Source organism: Carcharhinus amblyrhynchos, chromosome 19 (genome assembly GCF_965287045.1).
Source record: "Carcharhinus amblyrhynchos chromosome 19, sCarAmb.v2.hapA, whole genome shotgun sequence".
Lineage (NCBI taxonomy): Eukaryota > Metazoa > Chordata > Chondrichthyes > Carcharhiniformes > Carcharhinidae > Carcharhinus > Carcharhinus amblyrhynchos.
In genome coordinates, this window is record NC_137342.1 from 8,335,247 (window position 1) to 8,361,993 (window position 26,747).

A 26,747-nucleotide genomic window follows, 5' to 3' on the forward strand; every position below is an offset into this window, starting at 1 on the left:
CTTCACAAAACCCAATTAGATTAATCACTAATGGCCTTTCTTTGTTAATCCCTCACACATTCCTCATTAATAGCCTCCTTTTAGCCTGAGAAGTTCCTGTGCTTGGGTCCACGTATTGAAATCAATTTTCCAACCAGTGTTTCCTTACCCTTTTAATCCCTAACTCCTTATTTTGACCGTTGATCAGCAATGTGAATGCTATCAAAAGCTCTCTGACAATACAATTAACCAGATATTGTATCAACATTTTCCCCAGAGATCTGGTCAATAGCATTAAAGACTTCAGCAAATTAAATGTGATCCCCCCTTCAGGATGTTGCCTGGTCTGGAGGGCAGTAGCTATGAGGAGAGGTTGGATAAACTCAGTTTGTTCTCACTGGAATGATGGAGGTTGAGGGGTGACCTGATAGAGGTCTACAAGATTACGGGTGGCATGGACAGAGTTGATAGTCAGATGCTCCTTCTTAGGGTAGAAAAGTCAAGTACTGGGGACATAGGTTTAAAGTGTGCGGAGGAAAGTTTAGAGAAGAAGTGCAAGGCAAGGTTTTAACACAGAGGGTGGTGAATGCCTGGAACGCGCTGTGTGGGGAGGTAGTGGGAGCAGATACAATAGCAGCAGTTTAGAGCATCTAGATGAATACATGAATAGGATGGGAATGGAAAGATATGGACTCTGTAAGTGCGTGTGGATTTTCTTTAGGCACGCATCATGATCGACTTGGAGGCCTGTTCCTGTGCTGTACTATTTTTTGTTCTTCGAAACCTACACAGAAACGGGGAGAATGGAACAACTTCACACAGACAGTCACCCAATGCCAGAATTGAACGTGGGTCCCTGGTGCTGCGATGCAGCAGTGTTAACCATTGTGCCATCCTGCTGCCCTATCTGCACTGTCAGGGGCACTGTCCCTTAGATGAGTTGTTAAACTGATGACCAATTTGACTCCTCGGAAGGACATAGCAGATCTTCAAGCTCTATCGAAACAAAAGCAATCAAGTTCTCAAGGTATCCTGGTTAACATTTCGCCCCCCTCAACCAACATCTAAAACAACTGATCTAATCTTTACCTCGTTACTCGTTCATGGGTCAAAGTAGGGTGAAAATTGGCTTTTGCATTCCTTTACATTGCAACCGGATCTACAGTTGGAAAGCCTCAATTCTCAAAATAGCAGCTCATGATTAAGACACCAAATCTCTGGATATTTAGGCGACACAGTGGCTCAGTGGTTAGCACTGCTGCCTCAGAGTGCCAGGGACTTGGGTTCAATTCTGGCCTTGGGTCACTGTTTGTGTGGAGTTTGCACATTCTCCCCGTGTCTGCGTGAATCTCCTCCGGGTGCTCCAGTTTCCTCCCATACTCCAAAAATGTGCAGCTTAAGTGGATTGGCCATGATAAATTGCCCTTGGTGTTCCAAAATGTGTAGGTGAGGGAATTAGCCGTGGTAAATGCACGGAGTTGTGGGGATGGGGGAGGGAGGGGGAAGGCCCTGGGTAAGATGCTCTTTTGTAGAGTCAGTACTCGATGGGCCAAATAGCCTCTCTTTGCACTGTAGGGATTCTATGGTACTATGTTGGCTGTAAAGTGCCATGGGACATTTGGAATTGGTGAATGGCATTGTAGAAACATATTCATTCATTAGGAAGAATGAAGTCTGTTGTAATGAAGAAAAGACCCCAAGGAAGCTTACTTAATGCAGCAATTGATAAATTCTTGATAGGTTTGTGCAGAATGGTAGAATTGATAATACTTGCCCCTGTCCACTGCTGAAATCTTTGATTCAGGATTATTTTTGACAAATTCACTTTGCTCCTGCACGATGAACTCCATCTTCTCCAAGGGCTTGTCGACTTCTTCCTTTTTTGCCTCATTGGTAAGAGACTTTGGAAAAAACCAGAACGGTATGGCAAAAAGAACGGAAAATACCCCGCCAATTAAAAAGCCGAGCCACCAAGCACCGACCCATCTTGCATCCTTCGAAGTAATTGTGACCGTCTCTGGAAAACAAACGACCAACAGTAATGTTAAATTGGAGGCGGTCACTATTACATGGCTACATTGCTCAAGAAGAGTAAGGAGATATGTTGGTGTGTGTATGGTGGCAGTGACTGGCACAGTGGCTGGCACTGCTGTCTGTGTGGAGTTTGCACATTCTCCTCATGTCTGTGTGGGTTTCCTCCGGGTGCTCCGTTTTCCTCCCAAAGTCCAAAGGCGCACAGGTTGAAGAGAATGACTATGATACATTGCTCCTCAGGTGTCCAAAGATGTGTAGGTTAGATGGATTTGCCATGGAGAATGCGTGAGGTATGGGGATAGGGTAAGGCAGAGGACCTGTATAAAATACTCTGTCAGAGAGTCGGTGTATGCTGTATGGCCTCTTCCGCTCTGGATTCCATACATTTATAATCAGAATGTCACATTACTCACTATTACTATGTAAGTCCTCAGAGGCGGAAGTCCCTTTACCAAAATTCCTTTATTTACAGGATCCGACAGCACTATACAGAGTGCTCTCGGTGCGCAGTTTACATCCAGAGTGCCAAAGGAACTGACACTTCTGTTTAATTACATGGGGTTCTCTGACTGGACCATCAAGTTGGCCCTTGGAGACAGAGTTCATATATAAGCAGGTCAACCTCAACTGCCTGATTAAAATTGTTACAACTGCACGACAGTCAGTTCACCAAAACAACAATGTCTTATAGCGTGGCACATAGGGAGGGGGAGGGCGATTTTACCACAGCATCGTGCCCTTTTTCAGGCACAAAAACTTGTTAAAGTCGGGTGTGAGCTAGAGTGACGTGATCCACACTTGCCTCAGCGCCGGTTCCGTCTTTACCAAGGCCTGAAAATGGCCGCAATCGGGACGGTGCCCGAACGAGGCGCAGCGGCCATTTCAACGCATTTGCAAATCTGTTTCAATCCACTTAATGGGCAGCACGCCCAACTTTATCAGTATTTCCCCCCTTGACCATGGTGTTCACCAATCCAGAATCGGATTTGGGCGCTCCATCAGTGAGGGTTGGTGAGGAGGTAAGTGACTTGCGTCTGACAGCTCTATGCTGCCTTCCAGACCATGCTCTGTCTTCGCCCCTCTCCTGTGTGGACAGAGGAGCAATGAAAGAAATAATGGCGTGAATCCTGCAGATCAGGTGGTGCCCCTTAGAGGGCAAGTGCAGTGCTACTCTTGAAGGGAAAGGGGGCGGGGGGGGGGGGTGGTGGTGGCGATGGGGGGGGAAGGACTTAGAAAGGAGGAGCTTGGTGGGTCAGGATCTGGAAGGTTGCTGGGGACGGGAAGATCTGGGGGACGATGCGAGCTGGGGTTAAGCACTCGCCTTTGAGGTCATTGACCCTCTCGCGGCACCGCTTTCCCCTTCTGAGTGCACGGCACTTCAGTGAGTCGGGGAGCTGGTCATGTGGTCATCTTTTCCCTGCATTGTCCATTCTTGAGTTTTGAATGGAGCTGCCCCTCATTAGGGTGCGGATCAGCTGCGGGCGGTTTGGCAGAACGTTCTAGCAAGTTCCATGCAGTTTGTTTGTTTGCATTGAGGGGAGGGCAAGTGAGCAGGCGTGCTGATGAGGGGGTGATGGATCAGGACCTCTACGATAATTGGGGAGGGGGAGAGAGAGGGGAGTGTCTCACAGCCGTCGGACTCTGGAGGAGATGGGGGCCTTGTGCAGGAGAGTCTAAGATAGGGGGTAGGGGGATCTCACTACTTGAGATCAGTGGGGGGGGGTCTGCTGCCACTCTGCCTGACATTTGCGGAGGAGGGGGGGGAGGATGCCGCTGCCACTCTGCCTCAGATTGTTGGGAGGAGGAAGGGGGCCACGATTGGACTGGGTGGTGGGGAGGTAGGGGGGGTCAGTAATGTTGAGGGGGTGGAGCAATGTCTGCGGGGGCCCGAGGGAGGCATTATCCAGCCCGGGAGGGACGTGGCAGGGGAGCCGCATTCTGTCTTTTTTTTGCGCGCATGCGCAGTTGGGGTCTCCAATCGGAGCTGCAGGCTTTTCAGGCACCTTAACTCCTGCCCCCAGGCTTGTGCGGGCGCCATTCAGAATCGCTGATATTTTTTCGGGCAGAGTGGGTATGGGGGTGCCTGAGAACGGGTCGAAAAGTCGGATCTGACACATTCCCGGATTCAAGCCCGCTCAGCACTTAGAATCAACATGGTGAAACAGGGCCCATGGAGATCGATAGTTTGTCTCGAAGTGTGATTATTTTGAACTTCAAGAAACCACAATTATTAACTTGATTTAAACTGAACGACTTCTTTGCCATTAAAGAGTTTAAAGTTAGCGTTAAAAAAAGGGGGTCAACAGATATTCAGAACTGCAGTCCGTGACTGGAATTAGTTAAATTTGGCAATGTCCCAATACTAATCCACACTCTTTCTCTCTCCCTTTTTCATGCCTCTTAATTGACATGCTGGGGAGAGAAGCTTCATGCCTGCTGAATATTTCATTTTATTTTCACAAATAAGGCACAAAGTATGCTGTCCAAACTAGCCGGTAGCTCATTGCTACCCAACCTGCATACAACTGAATCTCCTCCCGTCTCAGGCCCAGACTTCTCAAAACAAATCCTCCAGCTCAATCAAGCCACTGGAAACCTGTAACTGGATGTGACACAGAAGTTGCAACTCTATCGCAAATCTCCGTGAACCAGGTCAGAATTGACAGAATAGATTTCATTGGGAAAAGAAAATTGGAAAGAAAACCTGGCAAGCTACTCGCAATGATTAAATACAACTGCGTGCCTTGTTGTGCAGTGGGTAGCATCCCTGCCTCTGAGCCAGAAGCTTTGGGTTCGAGTCCCACCCCAGGACGTGATGATCAAGGAAGATGCGTCCGTAACCCAGTCAAACAGGTTGAGTGTCAACCTGCAAATTCTTCCAAACATGCCAACGGTTGGGTGATAAGAGCGGGCGAGACTCCTGGTCAGCCATACTTGATGTGGAGTGGCGTCCCTCCAGCTATAAGCCTCTGGTGACAGAACAGTGACCTGTTCCAGGAATGACTAGCTACGGAAATGGATGAAAGTCAGCCTTAGTGTGAGGTTGGATGCAGGGAGAGAATTGGACTGGCAATACTACACATGCTGTTTTGTGGATGGCGGTTAACAAGAATGAAGAACAGATTAAACGGTGCAACCCACTGGCATAATATTCCAGCAAATACAACAAAACCTAATGCCTTTTAAACACAATAAGATGACCCAAGGTGCCTCACCAAAGCTGGATTTGATGCGAAGCCACATAAAGAGATATTAGAGTGAATGGCCAATAACTTATCAAAAGAGGTAATTTCAGCAGCGACTGAACAATAGATGTGGAAATGCTGGTGTTGGACTGAGGTAGGCACAGTAAGAAGTCTCACAACACCTGGTTAAAGTTTATTTGGAATCACAAGCTTTTGTGACTCACCTGCTGAAGGAGCGGCACTCCAAAAACTTTTAATTCCAAATAAACCTGTTGGACTTTAACCTGGTGTTGTGAGACTTCTAACTGTATTAAACGAAAGAAAGCCAGAGACTTGGGAGGTGAGATTTATGGGGATTATTCTAGAGCATGGGGCCACAGCACATGAAGGTGCTGTGATGACTTTAATGCGGCCCATGATGTGGACCTCTTAGAATACGAGTTCCCTAATTAAGGCAGTAATGGCTTGTCCCATCAGGAAGCCTTCCCTGGGTATATAATGTGGAGTCTCAGGGTTACTGGCACTCTGGGACTATACTCTGTTCGGGGAAGTACCTGTCTGAGTGAATTTCACCAGTACGTCTGCCCGAGGTTCGTACCATCCCACCCCAGGCCCATGGAAAATGCCATTCTCTGAGCCTCGCCCAGCCCCGATTCTGGGGCGGGCATGCCGGTTACATCCTGGCCAGTGTCTGACTTCAACAGCAATGGAAACTGTTCAAGTTCTAAAGGTTAATGTCAAAGCAAAAAGAGAATAGAGAATTTGATCGCTCCACTATTATAAATTGTAAACTGGAATTTGAGTCTAGACCAAACTACAGATTACATTCTAAGGGGCTTATTGGTAAAATAGGCCTCTCCAAGCATTAATATCTCCCATTTGCGCAGCCATGGCTGCATGCAGTGTATTTCTGATCAGTCATTCATAATAAACAGCTATAAAGAGACTTAATCAATGGAAACAAGCACCCACTTCACTTTCTGGATAAATAGTCATGTAGAACCAGTTTCCTACTTGCAATAAATGAAATGAGGCCTGTAATAGCATTTGGGTAGTCAGACAAACTTGCCCAGATTCGCACTGGAGTATTCTGATTCATAAACTTGTCCCGATAACAATCAGAATCCTTGGTTGGAATGCAATATTTCGTGTAAATCTTTTGATGCTCCTGTTTCTTTTTACAATGCAAGCTGGCAAGGTTGGTAGAATGACATGGGAAGGTGTCAGGAGGGTGCCCAGTGTCTTCCCGCTGCTACGCCACTTTGGCAGGATCAAGGAAAATGTGGGCACCTTGCCGGTCTACTGAGAGCCAAATAAAGCCACTTCAGTCACCAACTGAGGGCCCCTTCCCTCAACTCTTGGCACCTTCCTTTCAGGCATTCCATGCCCATGGGTGATCAAGACCATTCTCCTGCTTCCCTCCCCCTGGGGCCACCTTGCCCTCAGTGATCCCTATCCAAGGCCTGGGTGACACAGACCTGTCCTTAAGATTGCACAGCCATCAATGTCTCCTCCAGCTACAGCCCCAGTAATGCTAGTGATGACATTGTTGAGTTGCAGATTCTCTGAAGTGTCTGACCGATGCTGAGGGTGATATATTTTGGGTGGCTATTTCATTGCCCCAGGGTCCTACCACATGCCAATGCAGGCTTTATTCCTGCCTTAGCAGTGGGACTTCCACCATCTCTGCTAAATTCTGGCCAACATTTCCACCTATCCAGGTATAAGGCAATACACCATTTCAATTCTTAGCCAAATATTGTGCCATCCAGTTTTCCTTAACTCAAACCAACCTTTACAACTTTTATCCTCGTGCAACCGCCTACTATTGAGTGGCAACATCCCTTCAAATTTCCTCTTGGAAGCAGCTTGCAATGAATTTCACGCTCTCTCAGCCGAGGTCTCAAAACCAGCATCAATATGGACCATGCATATGGTCATATGGGACATAGCATTAAATTGAGGGGTAATAAATATAGGACGGATGTCAGAGGTAGGTTCTTTACTCAGAAGGTAGTAAGGCCGTGGAATGCCCTGCCTACAGCAGCTGTGGACTCGCCAACTTTAAGGGCGTTCAAATGGTCATTGGATAGGCATATGGATAATATTGGAATAGTTTAGGTTAGAGGGTCATTAGATTGGTTCCACTGGTCGGCGCAACATCGAGGGCAGAAGGGCCTGTACTGCGCTGTAATGTTCTATGCATTACACACATAAAGCAAACCCCACAAAGGAATGTGAGGCTTGTACAGTAAGAGTCAGAGAGGCACTTGGGGAAAGGATGCACTGTTACCCAACTCACGTCCAACTGCAATAGCTAGAAAAGAAAATGCTTTAAAATTTTCTTACCCATGTCAACAAATCCAATGTCAACAAATAGCTTGGCGCAGAACGATCCCAGTAAGTATCCGAACAGTGGGCCTATGAGGGCCACTGTGTACAAAATTCCTATAATACAGAAAGTAGTTTGTCAAGATGCTGACCAAACAATTCAGAACATAAGAACATAAGAAATAGGAGCAGGAGTAGGCCATCTAACCCTTCGAGCCTGCCCCGCCATTCAATAAGATCATGGCTGATCTGGAATAGTGACATATTTTCACGTCAACCTCTTTATATTACCTAAATAGAAAGAAGTATTTTCGTTTCTAGCATAATCGTCCAGATAGGATACCCCCAGAGGTCCAGTCGGTGTTTCGCCAATTCCTCGCAAAATATTTCCAAGGAATATATATATCCACTTGGAGGAGCCTGCTCCTTTCTCACAACCTGGGCAAAATACAAGGCGTGATCAGGGAAAAAAAATCCTGTTTGTAATATTATTCAAGTTAGATCAGAGACGTTTAAATCCATTGACGTACTTACCAGGAAGCTGTCTGTCTGAGGTAGTCTCCTCAGCTCCATGGGTTAATGTACTGTTTGTCGTGTTTGAACATTGGGAGGTACTTGTAGTCAAATTGTTTGAAAATGTGAGTGCCGTTTCATAGTTGTAACTAGAGCAAAAAAACTACTGTTAACAACTTGTATATATTACAAATAAGAACACGAGAACATGTGAACTAGGAGCAGGAGTAGGTCATCTGGACCCTCGACCCTGTTCTACCATTCAATAAGATCATGGCTGACCTTTTCATGGACTCAGCTCCACTTACCCACCCATTCACCATAACCCTTAATTCCTTTACTGTTCAAAAATGTATCTATCCTTGCCTTAAACAAAAACAATGAGGTAGCCTCAACTGCTTCACTGGACAGGGACTTTCACAACCCTTTGGGTGAAGAAGTTCCTTCTCAACTCAGTTCTAAATCTGCTCCCCCTTATTGTGAGGCCATGCCCCCTAGTTATACTTCCATCTACCAGTGGAAACAATTTCCCTGCTTCTATCTTATCTATTCCCTTTATATTTCTATAAGCTCTCCCCTCATTCTTCTGAATTCCAATGAGTATGGCCCCAGTCTACTCAGTCTCTCCTCATAAGCCAACTCCAGAATCAACCTAGTGAATCTCCTCTGCACCCCCTCCAGTGCCAGTATATCCTTTCCCAAGTAAGGAGACCAAAACTGTACACAGCACTCCAGGGGTGGCCTCACCAGCACCTTATACAACTGCAACATAACCTCTCTGTTTTTAAACTCCATCCCTCTAGCAATGAAGGACAAAATTCCATTTGCCTTCTGCACCTGCAAACCAACTTTTTGTGTGATTAATATAGCATACATCCAGTGGGAGTAAGACCAGCATTAATTTTATATTCCCAGCAGAATGCTGTGTTCGAAGGGAATAGGATGCATGGTGTCAATATAACACTTGTACCCACACATACAAAGAGAGAATTAATACATTACATTTTGCGCACACATGAGCCCAAATACCTCCAACCTCTTCAGTAGCTGGAATTCTCTGCTGCCACTGCAGGAAATGGAGTTTTGGCTGGAATGCCAATTTCTCCATTCTTGCTGACTATGTGCTGGGTACAGACAAGATCAGACAATCCCGCCCATGAAATGTGTTACTGTGATGGAGAGGGGAGTTGATGGCAGTGCGGTTGGGAGGCAATGGCCTAATGGTATTATCGGTGGACGATGAACCTAGAAACTCAGCTAATATTCTGGGGACCTGGGTTTGAATCCCGTCATGGGAGCTGGTGGAATTTGAATTCAGTGAAAAAATATCTGGAATTAAGAATATAATGATGACCATGAAATCATTGTTGGAAAAACCTATCTGAGTTCACGAATGTCCTTTAGAGGAGGAAATCTGCCGTCCTTACTTGATCTGGCCTACTCCAGAGCCACAGCAACTCTCAACTGCCCTCTGAAATGGCCTAGCAAGCCATTCGGTATAAGGGCAACTAGGAATGGGCAATAAATGTCAGACAGCCAGTGACACGCATGTCCTACAAATGAATAAACAAAAATGTATGCACTTTCAAAAGATGGGTACAACCTAATAGAATTATTATTATAATCATGGAGGACTTCAATATACAGTGGACTGGGAAAGTCAGGTTGGTGGTGGATCCCAAGAAAAGGAATTTGTGGAATATCTAAGAGATGGTTTTTCGGAGCAGCTTGTGACAGAGCCTACTAGGGAACAAGCAATTCTGGATTTGGTGACGTGTAATGAGACAGACTTGATTAGGGAACTGAAGGTGAAGGAACCCTTCGGGAGCAGTGACCACAATATGATAGAATTTACTCTGCAGTTTGAGTGAGAAGCTGGAATCAGACGTAATGGTATTACAATTATATAAAGGTAAGCACATGGATATGAGGGGAGAGCTGGCCAGAGTTGATTAGAAAGGGAGCCGAGCAGGGGAGACAGTGAAACAGCAATGGGAGGAGATTTTGGGGGGTTATTCGTGAGGCACAACAGAAATTCGTCCCAAGGAGGAGGAAACATGCTAAGGGAAGGACGAGGCATCCATGGCTGACGAGGGAAGTCAAGGACAGCATAAAAGCAAAAGAAAAAGCATACAAAGTGGCAAGGATTAGTGGGAAGCCAGAGGAGTGGGAAACCTTTAAAAGTGAGCAGAGAACAACTAAAAAAGCAATATGGGGGGAGAAGATGAAATATGATTCTAAGCTAGCTAGTAATATAAAAGATAGAAAGAACTTTTTTCAATATATGAAAGGTAAGAGAGAGGCAAAAATTGGACCGCTAGAAAATTAGGTTAGAAAAGTAATAACAGGAAACAAAGAAATGGCAGAGGAACTGAGTAATTACTTTGCATCAGTCTTCACGGTGGAATTCACCAGTGGGATGCCAGAGCTCCAGGAGAATCAGGGGGCTCAGGTGAGTGTAGTAGCCATCACTAAGGGGAAGGTTCTGGGGAAACTGAAAAGGCTGAAGGTGGATAAATCACCTGGACCGGATGGGCTACATCCCAGGATTCTAAAAAGAGATAGCTGAGAAAATTGCGGAGGCATTAGTGGTGATCTTTCAGGAATCACTGGAGGCAGGGAAGGTCCCAGAGGACTGGAAAGTAGCTAATGTAACATCGCTGTTTAAGGGAGGGGGGGGGAAGCAGACAGGAAATTACAGGCCGGTTAGCCTGACTTTGGTCATTGGCAAGATTTTACAGTCTCCACTATTAAAGATGAGGTCACAGAGTACTTGGAAGTGCTTGATAAAATAGGACTGAGTCAACATAGCTTCATGAGGGGAGGTCACGTCTGACAAATCTGTTAGAGTTCTTTGAGGCTGTAACAAGGAAGTTAGATAAAGGAGAACCAGTGGATGTGATATATTTGGATTTCCAAAAGGCCTTTGACAAGATGCTGCATAAGAGATTGTTAAATAAGTTAAGAGCCCATGGTTTAAAGGTAAGATCCTGGCATGGATAAAGGATTGGCTGACTGGCAGAAGGCAGAGAGCGGTGATAAAGGGGTCTTTCTCAGGATGGCAGCCGGTGACTAGTGGTGTGCCTCAGGGATCGGTGCTGGGATCACAACTTTTCATAACGTACATTAATGATTTAGAGGAAGGAACTAAAGCACTGTTGCTAAATTTGCAGATGATACAAAGATATGAAGAGGAACAGATAGTATCAAGGAATCAGGAGGGTTGCAGAAGGACTTGGACAGGTTAAGAGAATGGGCAAAGAAGTGGCAGATGGAATACAATGTGGAAAAGTGTGAGGTTATGCACTTTGGAAGGAGGAATGGAGGCATAGAGTATTTTCTATTTGGGGAAATGCTTTGGAAATCAGAAACACAAGGGACTTGGGAATCATTGTTCAAGATTCTCTTAAGATTAACGTTCAGGTTCAGTTCACAGTTAGGAAGACAAATGCAATGTTAACATTCATGTCAAGAGGCCTAGAATACAAGAACAGAGATGTACTTCTGAGACCATGTAAGGCTCTGGTCAGACCCCATTTGGAGTATTGTGAGCAGTTTTAGGCCCCGTATCTAAGGAAGGATGTGTTGGCCTTGGAAAGGGTCCAGAAGAGGTTCACAAGAATGATCCCTAGAATGAAGAGCTTGTCGTATGAGGAACAGTTGAGGACTCTGGGTCTGTACTCGTTGGAGTTTAGAAAGATGAGTCGGGGGGGTGGATCTTGTTGAAACTTACAGGATACTGCGAGGCCTGGATAGGGTGGACATGGACAGGACGTTTCCACCAGTAGGAAAAACTAGAACCAGAGGGTACAACCTCAGGCTAAAGGGACAATCCTTTAAAACAGAGACGAGGAGGAATTTCCTCAGTCAGAAAGTGGTGATTTTATGCAACCCTTTGCCACAGAAGGCTGTGGAGACCAGGTCATTGAGTGTCTTTAAGACTGAGATAGATAGATTCTTGATTTAATAAGGGGATCTGGGTGATGGGGAAAAGGCAGGAGAATGGAGATGAGAAAAATATCAACCATGATTGAATGGTGGAGCAGACTCGATGGGCCAAGCGGTCTAATTCTGCTCCTATGTCTTATGGTCTAATTGTCTAGCAAAATTAGTGCACACGGAATTATAGGGACTGTGGCTACGGGACAAAGTAGAGAGAAGGGTAGCAAATAGTTGTTTTTCAGACTCAAGGATGTGTGAGTAGGGGATTCCCATTTTTGAACATGCTTAGAACATGTCACAGACTTGTACATACAAGACATCATTTCGAAGTGTTAACGATGATACTCTGCAACTAAAGTTTTTTTCAAAGTTTATTTATTACTGTCACAGTAGACTTACATTAACACTGCAATGAAGTTACTGTGAAAATCCCCTAGCCGCCACATTCCGGTGCCTGTTCGGGTACACCAAGCAAGAATTTAGCATGGCCGATGCTCCTAATCAGCACATCTGTCAGGCTGTAGGAGGAAACCCATGCAGACACGGGGAGAACATGCAAACTCCACACACACAATGACCCAGGCCAGGAATTGGACCAGTGCTAACCGCTGTGCCACTGTGCTGTTACAAGGAAGACAATCAGACGCCTTAGGAAGAACAGACAGGGTTGTTGAAATGGGCAGATGTGTGATCGATGAAACCTAATGCAAGTGGTACATTTTGATGCGGGTGGTATAAACTAACTGAAACAAGAAGGGAGAGACCTGAGGATTTATGTATACTGGTCACTGAAGATGATCAGGCAAGCTGAGAAGACAAATGGGATCCTTACCTTTATAAACAGAGGCACAGTACAAAAAGAAAGAAATTATGTTAATGATTTATAAAATATTGGTTAGGCCCCAGCTATTAAAACAACCTCCGTCTCAATGTTGTAAAGTAAATATTGTTCTTATTCATTCATAAGATGTGGGTGTCGCTGGCATGGTCAGTTCATCTCTAATTGCCCTTGAACTGGCTAAGCCTATTAAGCGTTGACCACACTGCTGTGGTTCTGGAGTCACGTGTGGGCCAGACCAGGTAGAGGTGGCAGATTTCCTTCCCTAAAGGACATTATTGAACCAGATGAGTTTTCTTAGCCACAATCGACAATGGTTTCATGGTCATAATTAATCTTTTAATTCGAGATTGTTAATGAATTCAAATTCCACCGTCTGCCCCGGTGGGACTGGAACCCGGGACCTCTGAGCAGTCCTAGTCCAGTGACAATATCACCTCCAAAATGTTCCAAGACATTTCTTAGGATTCTAATCAAAATTTCTGGCATCAGCTCGAGTATTGTGGCCAATTTTGGGCAGCACAAGTTTGAAAGGTTATCAAAGATCTTTAACAGTGCAGATGGGGGTTTAAAATTTATTTATTAGTGTCACAAGTAAGCTAACATTAACAAAATCAGCTGCCCATCTATTGACTCTGTCTACATTTCCCACTGCCTCAGCAAAACAGCCAGCATAATTAAGGACCCCACACATTCTCTCTCCTACCTTTCTCCGTCAGGAAGAAGATACAAAAGTCTGAGATCATCTACCAACCGACTCAAGAACAGTTTCTTCCCTGCTGCCATCAGACTTTTGAATGAATCTACCTTGCATTAAGTTGATCTTTCTCTACACCCTAGCTATGATCGTAACACTACATTTTACCCTCTTTCTTTTCCTTCACTATGAACCGTATGCTTTGTCTGTATAGCGTACAAGAAACAATACTTCTCACTGCATGTTAACACGTGATAATAATAAATCAAATCAAATGGGAATTACAGGCCAGTGAGCCTCACATCTGTGGTGGGTAAATTGTTGGAAGGTATTTTGAGTGACAGGATCTACAAGCATTTAGAAACTCAAGGACTGATTCGGCACAGTCAGCATGGGTACAGAGGGATATGGGCCAAATGCGGGCGATTGGGATTAGCTTAGGGGTTTGAAAAAAAGAGGGGTGGCATGGACAGGTTGGGCTGAAGGGCCTGTTTCCATGCTGTAAACCTCTATGACTCTAAATCAAATGCAATGAAGTTACTGCGAAAATCCCTTAGTCTCCACAATCCAGCACCTGTTCGGCTACACTGAGGGAGAATTTACCATGGCCAATGCACCTAACCAGTGTGTCTTTTGGGCTGAGTGAGTGGAAAATCTCTCTCACAAATTTGATTGAGCTTTTTGAAAGGGTAACCAAGGTAGATGAGGGCAGTGCAGTTGATGTTGTCTATATGGACTTTCGCATGGCCATTGACAAGGTACCGAATGGTAAGTTGTTGCATAAGTTTAAATCTCGTGGGATCCAGGGTGAGATATCTAAATGGATACAAAATTGGCTTCTTCAGAGAAGCCAAAGGGTGGTTGTAGAGAATTGTTTTTCAAACTGGAGGCCTGTGACCAGCGGTGTGCCTCAGGAATCAGTGCTGGGCCCACTGTTACTTGTCATTTATATTAATGAGTTGGATGAGAATATAGGAGGCATGGTTAGTAAGTTTGCAGATCACACTAAGACTGGTGGTGCAGTGGACAGTGAAGAAAGTTATCTCCAATGGCAATGGGATTTTGATCAATTGGGTTGACAAATGGCAGATGGAGTTTAATTTAGACAAATGCGAGGTGATGCATTTTGGTAGATTGAACCAGGGCAAGACTTGCTTAGTTAATGGTAGGGCACTGGGGAGAGTTACAGATCAAAGAGATCTAAGGACATATGTTTATAGCTCCTTGAAAGTGGAGTCACAGGTGGACAGAGTAGTGAAAAAGTCATTCGGCATGCTTGGTTTAAGCGGTCAGAACATTGAATACAGGAGTTGTTGAAGTTGTTCAAGACATTGGTAAGGCCACACTTGGAATACTGTGTTCAGTTCTGGTCGTCCTATTATAGAAAGGATATTATTAAACTAGAAAAAGTGCAGAAAAGATTTACTAGGATTCTACCTGGACTTGATGGATTGAGTTATAAGGAGAGGCTGGATAGACTGGGACTTTTTTCGCTGGAGCGTAGGAGGCTGAGGGGTGATCTTATAGAGGTCTATAAAATAATGAGGGGCACAGATCAGGTAGATAATCAATATCTTTTCCCAAAGATAGGGGAGTCTAAAACTAGAGCGCACAGGTTGAAGGTGAGAGGGAAGAGATACAATAGTGTCCAGAGGAGCAACTTTTTCACACAGAGGGTGATGAGTGTCTGGAACAAGCTGCCAGAGGTAGTAGTAGAGGTACAATTTTGGCTTTTAAAAAGCAGTTAGGTAGTTACATGGGTACAGAGGGATATGGGCCAAATGCGGGCGATTGGGATTAGCTTAGGGGTTTGAAAAAAGAGGGGCGGCATGGACAGGTTGGGCTGAAGGGCCTGTTTCCATGCTGTAAACCTCTATGACTCGAAATCAAATACAATGAAGTTACTGCAAAAATCCCTTAGTCACCGCAATCCAGCACCTGTTCGGCTACACTGAGGGAGAACTTACCATGGCCAATGCACCTAACCAGCGTGTCTTTTGGACTGAGTGGAAACTAAAGCACGCAGAAGGAAACCCACGCAGACACAGGGAGAATGTGCAGACTCCACACAGACTGTGACCCGAGCTGGGAATTGACCCCGGGTCCCTGGCACCGTGAGGCTAATCACTGTGCCACCATTACCACCTGTTTAGATTGAAATTAAGGATTAAAAAGAGTTCAGCCGTGTAAAAAAACCAGAGAAACTACGGGCAGTACGGTGGCACAGTGGTTAGCACTGCTGCCTCACAGCACTAGGGACCTGAGTTTGATTCCCTGCTTGGGTCACTGTCTGTGTGGAGTTTGCACATCCTCCTCGTGTCTGTGTGGGTTTCCTCCGGGTGCTCTGGTTTCCTCTCACGGTCCAAAGATGTGCTGGTTAGGTGCACTGACCCAAGCAAGCGCCGGAATGTGGCGACTAGGGAAGTTTCGCAGTAACTTCACTTCGTGTTAAATGTAAGCCTTACTTGTGACTAATAAATTAACTTTAACTTTGAAGAAACTGATGCTGGTGGTCCTGGAGCCAAGTAGGTAGGGGGAGATCTAGTAAATGAGCAAAAATCAGCAAACAAGGAGTAGCTACTACCACTGACAGAATGATCAGTAGTCATGATGTGGAGATGCTGGCGTTGGACTGGGGTAAACACAGTAAGAAGTCTCACAACACCAGTTACTTATATAAACGCACTTTATATAAGAGCAAACTGAGCGTGTGACTTTATATGCTCTGTTTGTGGTCAGAACTCCCCACTCACTTGATGAAGGAGCAAAGTCCCGAAAGCTAGTGATGTTTCCTACCAAATAAACCTGTTGGGCCTTAACCTGGTGTTGTGAGACTTCTTAGAATGATCAGTAAGCAGAGGACACAGATCTATAACAAGCAGAAACCGAACCAGAGGTATCAGGGAGGCAAAAAAAAAACACGTGTAGTGAGTTATGATCAGGAATGCACTGAAAAGGTGGTGCAAGCAGATTCAGTATTAATTTTTATAAGCAAATTGGATAAGTACTTGGAAAAAATTGGACCACGAGGAGATGCAATGGCTTAGTGGTATTATCTTTAGATTATTACTCCAGAAACTCAGCTCATGTTCTGGGGACCCAGGTTTGAATCCCACCGTGGTAGATGGTGGCTTGTGAATTCGAAGAGAAATTCTGGAATTAAGGATCTATTGATGCCCATGGGAACCACTGTCGATTGTCAGAAAAATCCATCCGGTTCATACATATCCTTCAGTCAAAGAACAAACAAAGAACAACACAGCACGGGAAACAGGCCCTTCGGCCCAATGAGCCCGCGCTGCCATTTTAACGTTGTGAGTGCCCTCTTCTACCTATGGCCTTTGTCTACGCCTATTGGGGAAGATTGAGGGAAGACTAATTGAGGGACAATTTAGTCCTTACCTGGTCTGACCTACATGCAACTCCAGAGCCACAGTAACGTGGTTGACTCTCAACTGCCCTGGGACAATTAGGGATGGGCAATAAATGCTGGCCATGTTCCATGATTAAAAAGAGCAGGGGAATTGATCACTTAGCTCTTCCAAGCTGGCACAGATACGAGAAGCTCCAGTGGCCTCCTCTGTACTGTATCATTCAACATAACTAGAAACATGTGCGTACAGATGAATGTGCATTGTGTACACGTGTGCAGGTTTTCAAATGTGCCTGTTCAATATGTATTATAATTTATTAACTCACCGTCCCATGAAGAAATGAGGCGAAGCTATTAAGAAGGTTCCAATAGCCATGATCATGCTTCCGATTGCTATTATCCTGGGCCTGTGAAATTTCGCTCCAAAGTAGCTCACAAATACAATCACAAGCAAATTGCCTTAACCACAAAAATAAAAAGGTGGGGGAGGAGGGGGAGGAAAAAAAAATAAGCAACTCATTAATCATGCACAATATTGCTTTCTGGCTTGGCACAGAATTTTCAGGTCCGTACGTACCGATTTCAAAGCTCCCATCCAGAACACCAATTAGTGAGCTTGGGATATCGAAGCGTCTCTCGAGTTGTGTGATAGTGCTCTTCATGTAGCTCCCAGATAACGTTTTCGCAAAGTACAAACAGGACAAGGCTGCCAGAAATAGCTTTGAAAATGCAAGGCGTCTGTTAATGGATGCTAATTGGAGGGTCGAACTTCTATTCAAAAAAATCATCAAAGATATCTCTACGTTAAAGTCTAACCACTGTGCCAGCACTGCTTCCTCACAGCACCAGGGACCTGGGTTTGATTCCAGGCTTGGATCACTGTGTGTGCGTGCGGAGTTTACACATTCTCCCCATGCCTGCGTGAGTTTTCTCCGGGTGCTCCGGTTTCCTCCCGCAGTCCAATGATGTGCAGGTTAGATGGATTGGCCATGCTAAATTGTTCCTTAGAGTCCCAAGATGTGTAGATTAGGGGGAATAGGTCAATTTGTGAGGTTATGGGGATAGGGTGGGCAAGTGGTTCTGGGAAAGGTGCTCTTTCAGAGAGTCAGTGCAGACACGATGGGCCAAGTGGCCTTTAGGGATTCTGTACATTTATACATAGAATGTCACATTACTCACAGCCAATGTAGTAAGTTCTTTCACCAAAATTCCTTTAGTTACAAGATCCAACATCACGACACAGAGTACTCTCAGTGTGCAGCCTGCATCCCGAGTGCCAGAGGAACTGACACTCCTGTTTCAGTACAGAGCATGGGGCTAGTATATTTGTACAGCCCAAAAGTAAGACTTAATGCCAGTTTTTTGAGGGAATTTCTCTATCTTTATTTTTTTTCTGTTTCTTCCCACTTGGGGTCTTTGTGCCATGAGCTTGGAGATCGGTATCTGTTTGATACATCTATAATGCTGGTTCCCAGGAAACTTTGAAAGGCAAAAGGGATTGTACCAGTCAGGCTTGAGTAGTTGAATAGTTAATTAGCTAACTGATTCAATATTGTTTCTGTAGCTGCAGTTCAGCATCATATAACTTCAGGACCCTTAATAGTTCAGCTTTGTAAATAAGTGCAGTTTGGAACAGAGTGTATACTTGAAGTTTGGTGAATGGGATTGATTCATGCTCTCCAGTCTGGCTGGGTGCATTTTCCATGCTAAGTTCTCCGAGAGTGTACCAAACAGGCACCACAGTGTGGCAACTAGAGGATTTTCACAGTAACTTCATTGCAGTGTACCCGAACAGATGCCAGGGTGTGGTGACGAGGGGATTTTCACAGTAAGTTAATTGCAGGGGGTAATATTACAATGGGGATTGACACTGCTTTCTGTAGCAAAGGGTGAGAGTCTAGATGGCCTGGTACTCTTGCTCAGAGTTGGAGAGGAACTTGCATTAGGAGGAGGAGGAGGATTCATATTGTGGTCCATGCTGTCAGGGGGGATTTAAACTTGGGTGGTAAGGGGAGGGGACGGTGGGAAGTTGAGCTGCCAGACACAAGAGAGGGAAACACAGATAGAAATAAAAGACAGAGAAGTAGACAGCAAAGTTGTAGTCAGAAGAAATAAAGGGCCTGCAACAAACGGATCCACAAAATGTGTAAAAATGTAAAAAGTCAAGTCTAAGAGCACAGTATCAAGGAACATTTGCAATAAAGTGGATGAATGAACCCAAACTGATCTGTATGGATCAATACAATATAGTTGAGGTTACAGGGACATGGTTACAGGATGACTAAAGCTAGGAACTGAACATCAAAAGATATTCAATATTTAGAAAGGACAGGAAAAAAGGGAAAAGGAGATGGGGGACGGTGTTGTTAGTTCAGGATCAAATCAGTACAGTAGAGAGGATATTGGCTCAGAATATCAAAGTGTAGAATCAGTCTGGGTAGAGCTAAGAAGCATCAAAGGGCATAAACTATGAGTGAGAGGTGTCTATAGGCTTCTAAGTACTAGTAGTGAAATGGGAGATGGCATTAAACAGGGAATTAGAAATGCATGTAACAAGTGTTCTACAGAATCGTGGGTGAATTTAATCTACATGCAAACTGAGCAAACCAAATCAGCAACAGTACTGTGGTAGATAAATTCCTGGTACGTGTACAAGATGGTTTTTTTTAGACCAGTATGTTGAGGATCCAACTAGGAAACATGCTATCCCAGATTTGGTATTATGGAATGAAAAAGGGTAAAATAATAATCTTGTTGTATGGGGCCCTTTCGGGAACAGTTACCGTAACATGATAGGATTCTTCATTAGATGGAAAGTGAATAAGTCAGATCTGAAACTAGGGTCCTAAACCTAAACAAACAATTCTATAAAGGTATGGGATATGAGTTGGCAAAGATAGATTGGGGAACTTTCTTAAAAGGCATAACAGTGTACAGGTAATGGCTAACATTTAAGGAACAAATGTACGCATTGTAACAGTTATACCCTTCCTTTTTGGAACAGAAACACAACAGAAAAAGTGACCCAACCATAGCTAACAAAAGAAATTAAAGATAGTATTGGATGAATATATTTGAGATTTCTAGACTCAAAAGGCATGAAGGTGTATAGAGAGAGTGTGGAAACATAACATTACATTGAGATAGAGGAAAAGCCACGATCATATTGACTAGTGGAACAGGCTTGAGAAGCTGAATGATCTACCTCTGTCCCTTCTTTCTATATTTCTATTTAGATACAATGACAAAGAGGCTTTGCAGAGAGGGTACAAGGAACTTGGCACTGTATTAAAAAATAGAACATCAAGTGTGATAATCTCTGGCATGTTACACGAGCCACGTGCAAATTGGCATGAAGTACAGTAAATTACAGAGATAAGTGCATGGCTCAAGGTCAAGTGAAGATAAGTGGATTCCAGTTCATGTGGAATTGGCACCAGTACGTTCTCCCCGTGTCTGCATGGGTTTCCTCTGGGTGCTCCGGTTTCCTCCCACAATCCAAAGATGTGCAGGTTAGAGTGATTGGCCATGCTGAACTATCCCTTAGTGTTAGGAGAATAACAGGGTAAATATGTGGGGTTACAGGAACAGGCCCTGGATAGGATTGTTGTTGGTGCAGACTCAATGGGCCGAATGGCCTCCTTCTGCACTGTAGGAATTCTATGATTCTATTTTATGGTTCCATGAATTGTCAGGGACAGCTGACTTTTATTATTCAAATGTTCAACATTGATCATGACCCAGATGTATACTCGGGCGGCATGGAGTGACAGGAAATAAGCCAAATATTTTCAATAACATGAATTAGGTCAGTGAAGGCATTGGGGTTTTAATTTTGTTTTAGTATTTTTCATGGCAAAACCATTGGGGGTAAATCCAAGATGGCGCCGGAACAAAGCTGTGCTTCTAATTCCTTTACTCTTGTTCTATGCTTCAAAAACTTGATTCTAACTCTTTTAAACTCTCTCTTTCTCTACGCCTGAGCTATGACTGTAATATTACATTCTGCACTCTCTCCTGTCCTTCTCTATGAATGTATAGTGCGCAAGAAATGATACTTTTCACTGTATACTAATACATGTGACGATAACAAATCAAATCAATTTTGTTTCTTGGAAAGTCCCATCATTTTATCAGACCCTCTCAGTCCACATTCTCTTCACGGCTAAAAGGTAGGAATGCAACACTTCAAACAAAATGTGAATCATCTTGCTAACAGAAATTGGCAAACTTGATTTCCAGGAAGCTGAAGTTCAGTCAACCCAGAGACAAGAGCCAGAACTCATGCCAGGGTAAACACATGAGTTTTTTCCTAGTGTAGAAACTTTCCCATTACTTTCCAGTGAAATTTCCTGCATTTAGGAAGAATTTCACACCACTGCTCCCTTCCATGAATTTCTGACTGAGACAAGTCAAATCAGGCAACAGTGTCCAGGCAGTTCCTGGAACTAAATGTGACCTTTTTTTTGCACCAAATTACAATTGAAATATTTACCCTGGGCAAATTCTACCGTAGGAGCTAACAACAGCTGCCTCACAGTGCCAGAGACTTGGGTTTGAATCCAGCCTTAGGTGACTGTCTGTGTGGAGTTTGCACATTCTCCCCCTGTCTGCGTGGGTTTCCTCCGGGTGCTCCGGTTTCCTCCCACGTTCCAAAAATGTGTAGGTTGGGGGGTTAGTCACGGTGAATGTGTGGGGTTACGAGGATAGGGCAGCGGTTGGGGTTGGGTGGTAAGATGTCGGGGAGTCGGTGCTGAATGTCCTTCTTCTGCACTGTAGGGCTTCTACGATTCGATGAACATCTCAAATGTAATCAGTCGGAGAAACGTTTATGTCTGGGTGTAAGCAGTTATTACATAATACGCTCCCAAGTAACTCTTTCAGAGTGGAATGTAATTAAATAATGGAGGGATATCAAAAAATATCTAACTTATCAAATCCGTGTGTTCATAATCAAATATATAACTCAAGATCGCCAGTTAACTTGCACCATTCCTTCTTTTACAACCATAAATGGTACTTAGTGTCACTAAAAGATAATGCTTAAAAATTCATTTAGATATATTTATTCCAGTTGTTATCCCAAATTAATGCCAGCTCAGGGGTTGGTTTTGCGCCCACTCAGACAGACGGCAATAAAACAAGATATCGAATTCAATGCCAAAAGTCATACCTGAAATTTCTTGTTGTTTTTGCCGCACCTTCATCTGGAATCACATACCACATCTACCAAATTGCCCCTATCATCAACTGAAGTTTGAACCTGAGGTGACCTGGAAACAGTGCGCATTTCCAAACAAAAGGGTTTAGGATTGAATGGAGTTCAGGGATGTGAGGATCCATAAAACTGGAAAATCCCTGTTGTCTTCCCACTGTCGTAGCATCTTGACAGCTGTGTGGAAGCTGTAGGGTGACCCTCCAACCCAGAAGTTAATTGAGCCATTTCAGCGACCAGTTAAGTCCATTCCTGCAGTTGCTGACATTTTCCCAGCAAGGGGAAGGGTGTCGTGTGGATAAAGGGAGGTGTTGGGGAGGGAAGGAATGAGAAAGAAGGTGGGGGTTGGGGGGGTGGCGGGGTGTTGTCATGTTGGAAAACTGCCAGATAAACCCAGGCAGCTTTCCAACGGGGTGCACCAGGCTGGTGCCGTTTTTGGGTAATTCTTTCCCACTCTGAATAGTTGGTTTTACAGCAATGGCTATCTCTGTGCGAAAGACACCAGCAATCCTCAAACCATCCCCCAATCTTGCAAGGACCCCCTCCCAAGGGAAGCTGATGAAGAAACAACATGTTTTGAAAACTTGGGCCCTTTGCTACAAATAAACTTGTTGGACTGGTGTTGTGAGATTCCTTTCAAGAAAGCATAACGCCAGAATTGATGTATACCTCTTACACCAAGGCTGTTCAATACAATTGATGACATTTTATTAATCCATCTGCACGACCCTGAGGTTGAATTAAGATAGCTAAACAATATAATCAGGCTTGAAAATGCAGCTCACTGCTGCAAGCACAGACACAGTGGATCGAATGGCTGCTCTCCACGCTGTATGTTTCCCCGCGATAGAACATGTAACAGCTGGAAGGAGTTCAATGGAATTTGTGTTGCCACATTCAGATTTGATCGCTCAATGTCAGATTTATTCTGGCCATAGAAAGAACTCTCAGTACAAACACATTTAACTTCTGGTTATGCAAGTGCTGAACTTTAACACTGAACAAACTGGAAGGGAGATGTGGTAACTGATTCGGCAACACACGCACACCTAACGCAAATGTCAGTTTGAAACAAAATATACAAATAAGTATATACAATATCTATCTCAATAAATACACACACTATAGTATATCTCCCCTCTCATACATATATACACAGACTATAGATGGATAGTATAGTGTGTACGTGTGTGTCGAGATAGATACAATAGTGTGAGCGTGTGTGTGTGTGTCTATAGAGATAGATATTTTATAGTGCGTGCGGGCAGGTGATTGCCTAATGGTATTATCGCTAGAGTATTAATCCAAAACCTCAGCTAATGAATCCTGTCACGGCAGATGGTGGAATTTGAATTCAATAAGAAAAAAATCTGGAAATCTACTGATGATCATGAAACCATTGTTGAAAAAGCCCAGTATATTATGTCTATCTCGAGTTCTTTTTATTCATTCGTGGAACATGGGTGTCGCTGGCTAACTAGCATTTATTGCCCACCCCTAGTTGCCCTTGTTCAAAGGGCAGTTGAGAGTTAACCCCATTGCTGTGGCTGAGTGGTCACATGTTGGCCAGACTGGGTAAGAATGGCAGATTTTCGTCCCTAAAGGACATTAGTGAATCAGATGGGTTTTATCAACAATGGTTTCATGGTCATCGATAGATGCTTAATTCCAGACTTTTTTTTTAATTATTGAATTCAAATTTCACCATCTGCTGTGGCAGGATTCAAACACAGGTCCTCAGAGCTGTGTTGAGTTTCTGGATTAATAGTTTAGCGATAATACCATTAAGCCATCACTGCCCACACAAACACACACACACACACACACACAATAAAATATCTATCTCCATGAATACACACACTATATCCCTCTCAATACACACACACACGCATACTATACTGTATCTATCTCTACGCACACTATATTGTATCTATCTACGCGCGCGCACACACAAAAGAAAAAAATAATAAACTACAGCACAGGAACAGGCCCTTCAGCCTTACAAGCCTGCACCGACCATGTTGCCCACCTGAATTAAAACCCCCTCTCTTTCCAAGGACAATATCTCTCTATTCCCATCCTATTCATGTGCATCAGGTATCTCTCTCTCTCTATTATAGTAACATAATACATATATATATATACACACACACTACATTATATCTATCTCTATATACACACACACATACATTATATTTTACGTATATGTACACACACTCATTATTATATATCTATACACACAGTATAGTATATATATCGATCTGTGGACACACACTGGCATAATGGTTAGCACTGCTGCCTCACAGCGCTAGGGACCTGTGTTCAATTCCAGCCTCAGGTCATTGTTTGTGTGGAGTTTGCACATTCTCCCCATGTCTGCATGGGTTTCCTTCAGTGCTCAGATTTCCTCCCACAGTCCAAAGATGTGAAGGTTTGGCGGATTGGCCATGCTAAATTGCTTCTTTGTGTCAGGGGCATTAGTGGAGTAAATACGTGGGGTTCCAGGGATAGGGCCTGGGTGAGATTGATGTTGGTTCAGGCTTGATGGGCAAATGGCCTTATACATACATACACACAATATTATATCTCTATATATATATACACACACACTATATCATATAAATTTCTTTATAAATATAAACGTGATATTATTGTACCTATATACATACTATACTTAATCCGTTTCTATATATACACACTATTTTATATCCATGTATGCACACATTCACATATACACGCATACACATTATAGAACATAGAAAAACTACAGCACAAATCTTCTCCGTACCTACTCCCCAGCCCCTTAAAACCTGTGTCCTCTCGTATATATAAATATATTTGCTTGAAGCATTGTATAAAGATGAGAGATATTATGGCACTTGATGTTCATTGTATAAAGACCTGTCTCTTATCTTGAGACTTAGTGAACCCAGGTAACAGTTGAGGTTCCAAGTGACAGTGAATTCGATGTCCTCATACCTTTACATTATTGAATCGTTCCTGCTTGACGGGCGAGGAAGCCACGCTTTCCTTGAGTGGATGTTCCATGGTATTGACCCTGCTGCAAGCGGCGGGCAGTCCACACAGCTCCTGATACTTTCGTGAAAGGTAGTACAGCGGCCGCTGAAAGAGCAATTCCTAAAAATGGAAGTGACCAGGGCACAGATCTCAGTTTAAAGTAACGGGTGGGTTTGAAAACAAAAGGCAGCGAGAAGTGATTCAATCTAACTTTGAGGGAACGAAGAACTCACTTGAAGTCCTGATCAGAGAGAGAAAGAAAGCGACAGAGGCTGAAGAGCTATTTGTGATGACACAGGGTCGCCCTCCTCTCCTCCCTCCTCTCCCGAAACCAATCCAATTGTCATTAATGATCAACATACCGAACCCTTCCTACCTTTAACTCCTGGAAAGCACATTCTGGTCTTAATTCTTGCCAGAATTGGATGAGAACTCAATTTTGCCCGGATTTAAGTGCGGGTTAGTCTCAGGGTTCTCCAAACCCAAAGAGATCGCATCTGATCTCCCACTGCTTAGAAAATAAGGCAGAATCCACAAGAAATCTCGCGAAAGCGGTACCCTGGCTTTACTCCCTGATAAAAATTAAAAAAACTAACACGCGACAAGGCTCCCCCCCCCCCTCAAACTTGATCTCTTTACACAATGGTCCTTTCATCCAGTTCGTTAAATAATGGAAACGCAGTGTAATGGTGCAGATTATGTCTGTTCCTTTGGAACATTAATCTGCAACATTATTTCACGATTTGGAAGTTCCAGTACATTTTCCCAAGTCTCAGAATCAGAAAAGTTTCAATGTTGCAACGAAATATCACAGGGAGTTTCACAAAAATACTAATAAACGAGCAGCCGGACTATTGCCAATAAATAAACAAAATAATAATTAGACACAGGATTTCTGCAATTCTCCCCTCCCTGTGTCTCTGATAATGTAGCATTCCATGCATATTCCAAACTGCCTTCAGTTTAAATGTCTCAAACGTACGGAAAATATAACCAATTAACACTTAAAAAAAGTCTTTTTATCGCCTTCGAAGCAAATGTGGCCACAGCTCAGGGAAACAAGAGTTACAAAATCTGTACTCACCTTATTAGGGGAGACCAGAAAACATGTGCGGCCAACGGACTGATAGAAAAGTGCAATATTTAACTTGAACATTAAATGAACGGCAGTCACCCAATGCTGTTTTCAATCCACATGGGGTGGCCCGAGGGATTAAAAAAACGAACCTGTTTAATCTCAGTCTCTCCCCGCACCCCATTCAAATATTTTCTTACAAAAAACAAAACATACAATTCGGAGTCTTCTGTTTGTTCTCTCCACAGATGCCGCCAGTATTGTCGGCACTTTCCGCTGTTTGAGTTACACTCTGTGCTCGCCGTTTCAATCCCTTTTTGTGGATTTCCTTGCACGTTTCTGTAATCCCCCTGCAATTGTCCTCTGCAGTTCTCTCCAGCCCAATGGAAGTTCTTTCGGTGTCGCGGGGAATGGTGTCCGCAAGTTGTTCGGTTTCCTCTCGGGAGCATCTTTTGAATTGAAGTGCCCGACCTGTCAAACATGAACCTGGAAGAAATTGAGGAAGGGGTGAATGGAGCGACTGAGTATTGCTCCGGATTTTGGCGGG

The 26,747-nt window shown here is 43.9% G+C and overlaps 1 protein-coding gene across 6 annotated transcripts in view; it reads right to left on the minus strand.

Annotated features, from left to right (window-relative positions):
* The window catches only part of LOC145355298 (solute carrier organic anion transporter family member 1C1-like), a 58,517-nt gene extending 32,001 nt beyond the window's left edge, over positions 1-26,516 (minus strand). Inside the window, exons 1-8 of one of the 6 annotated variants that reach the window (XM_080207218.1) lie at positions 26,417-26,516; positions 25,087-25,245; positions 17,470-17,611; positions 17,219-17,351; positions 8,064-8,191; positions 7,821-7,967; positions 7,548-7,646; positions 1,754-1,996 (exon numbers count right to left, since the gene is read on the minus strand). In XM_080207218.1, the coding sequence (XP_080063344.1) occupies positions 1,754-1,996; positions 7,548-7,646; positions 7,821-7,967; positions 8,064-8,191; positions 17,219-17,351; positions 17,470-17,611; positions 25,087-25,155 (961 nt within the window). In that variant the 5' untranslated portion in view covers positions 25,156-25,245; positions 26,417-26,516. Of the gene's footprint in view, positions 1-1,753; positions 1,997-7,547; positions 7,647-7,820; positions 7,968-8,063; positions 8,192-17,218; positions 17,352-17,469; positions 17,612-22,065; positions 22,174-25,086; positions 25,246-25,358; positions 25,450-25,501; positions 25,685-26,209 lie in introns of those variants that run through there. The other 5 variants (XM_080207213.1, XM_080207216.1, XM_080207215.1 and 2 more) reach the window with 5 other exon arrangements.
* Positions 26,517-26,747: the final 231 nt, after the last annotated feature.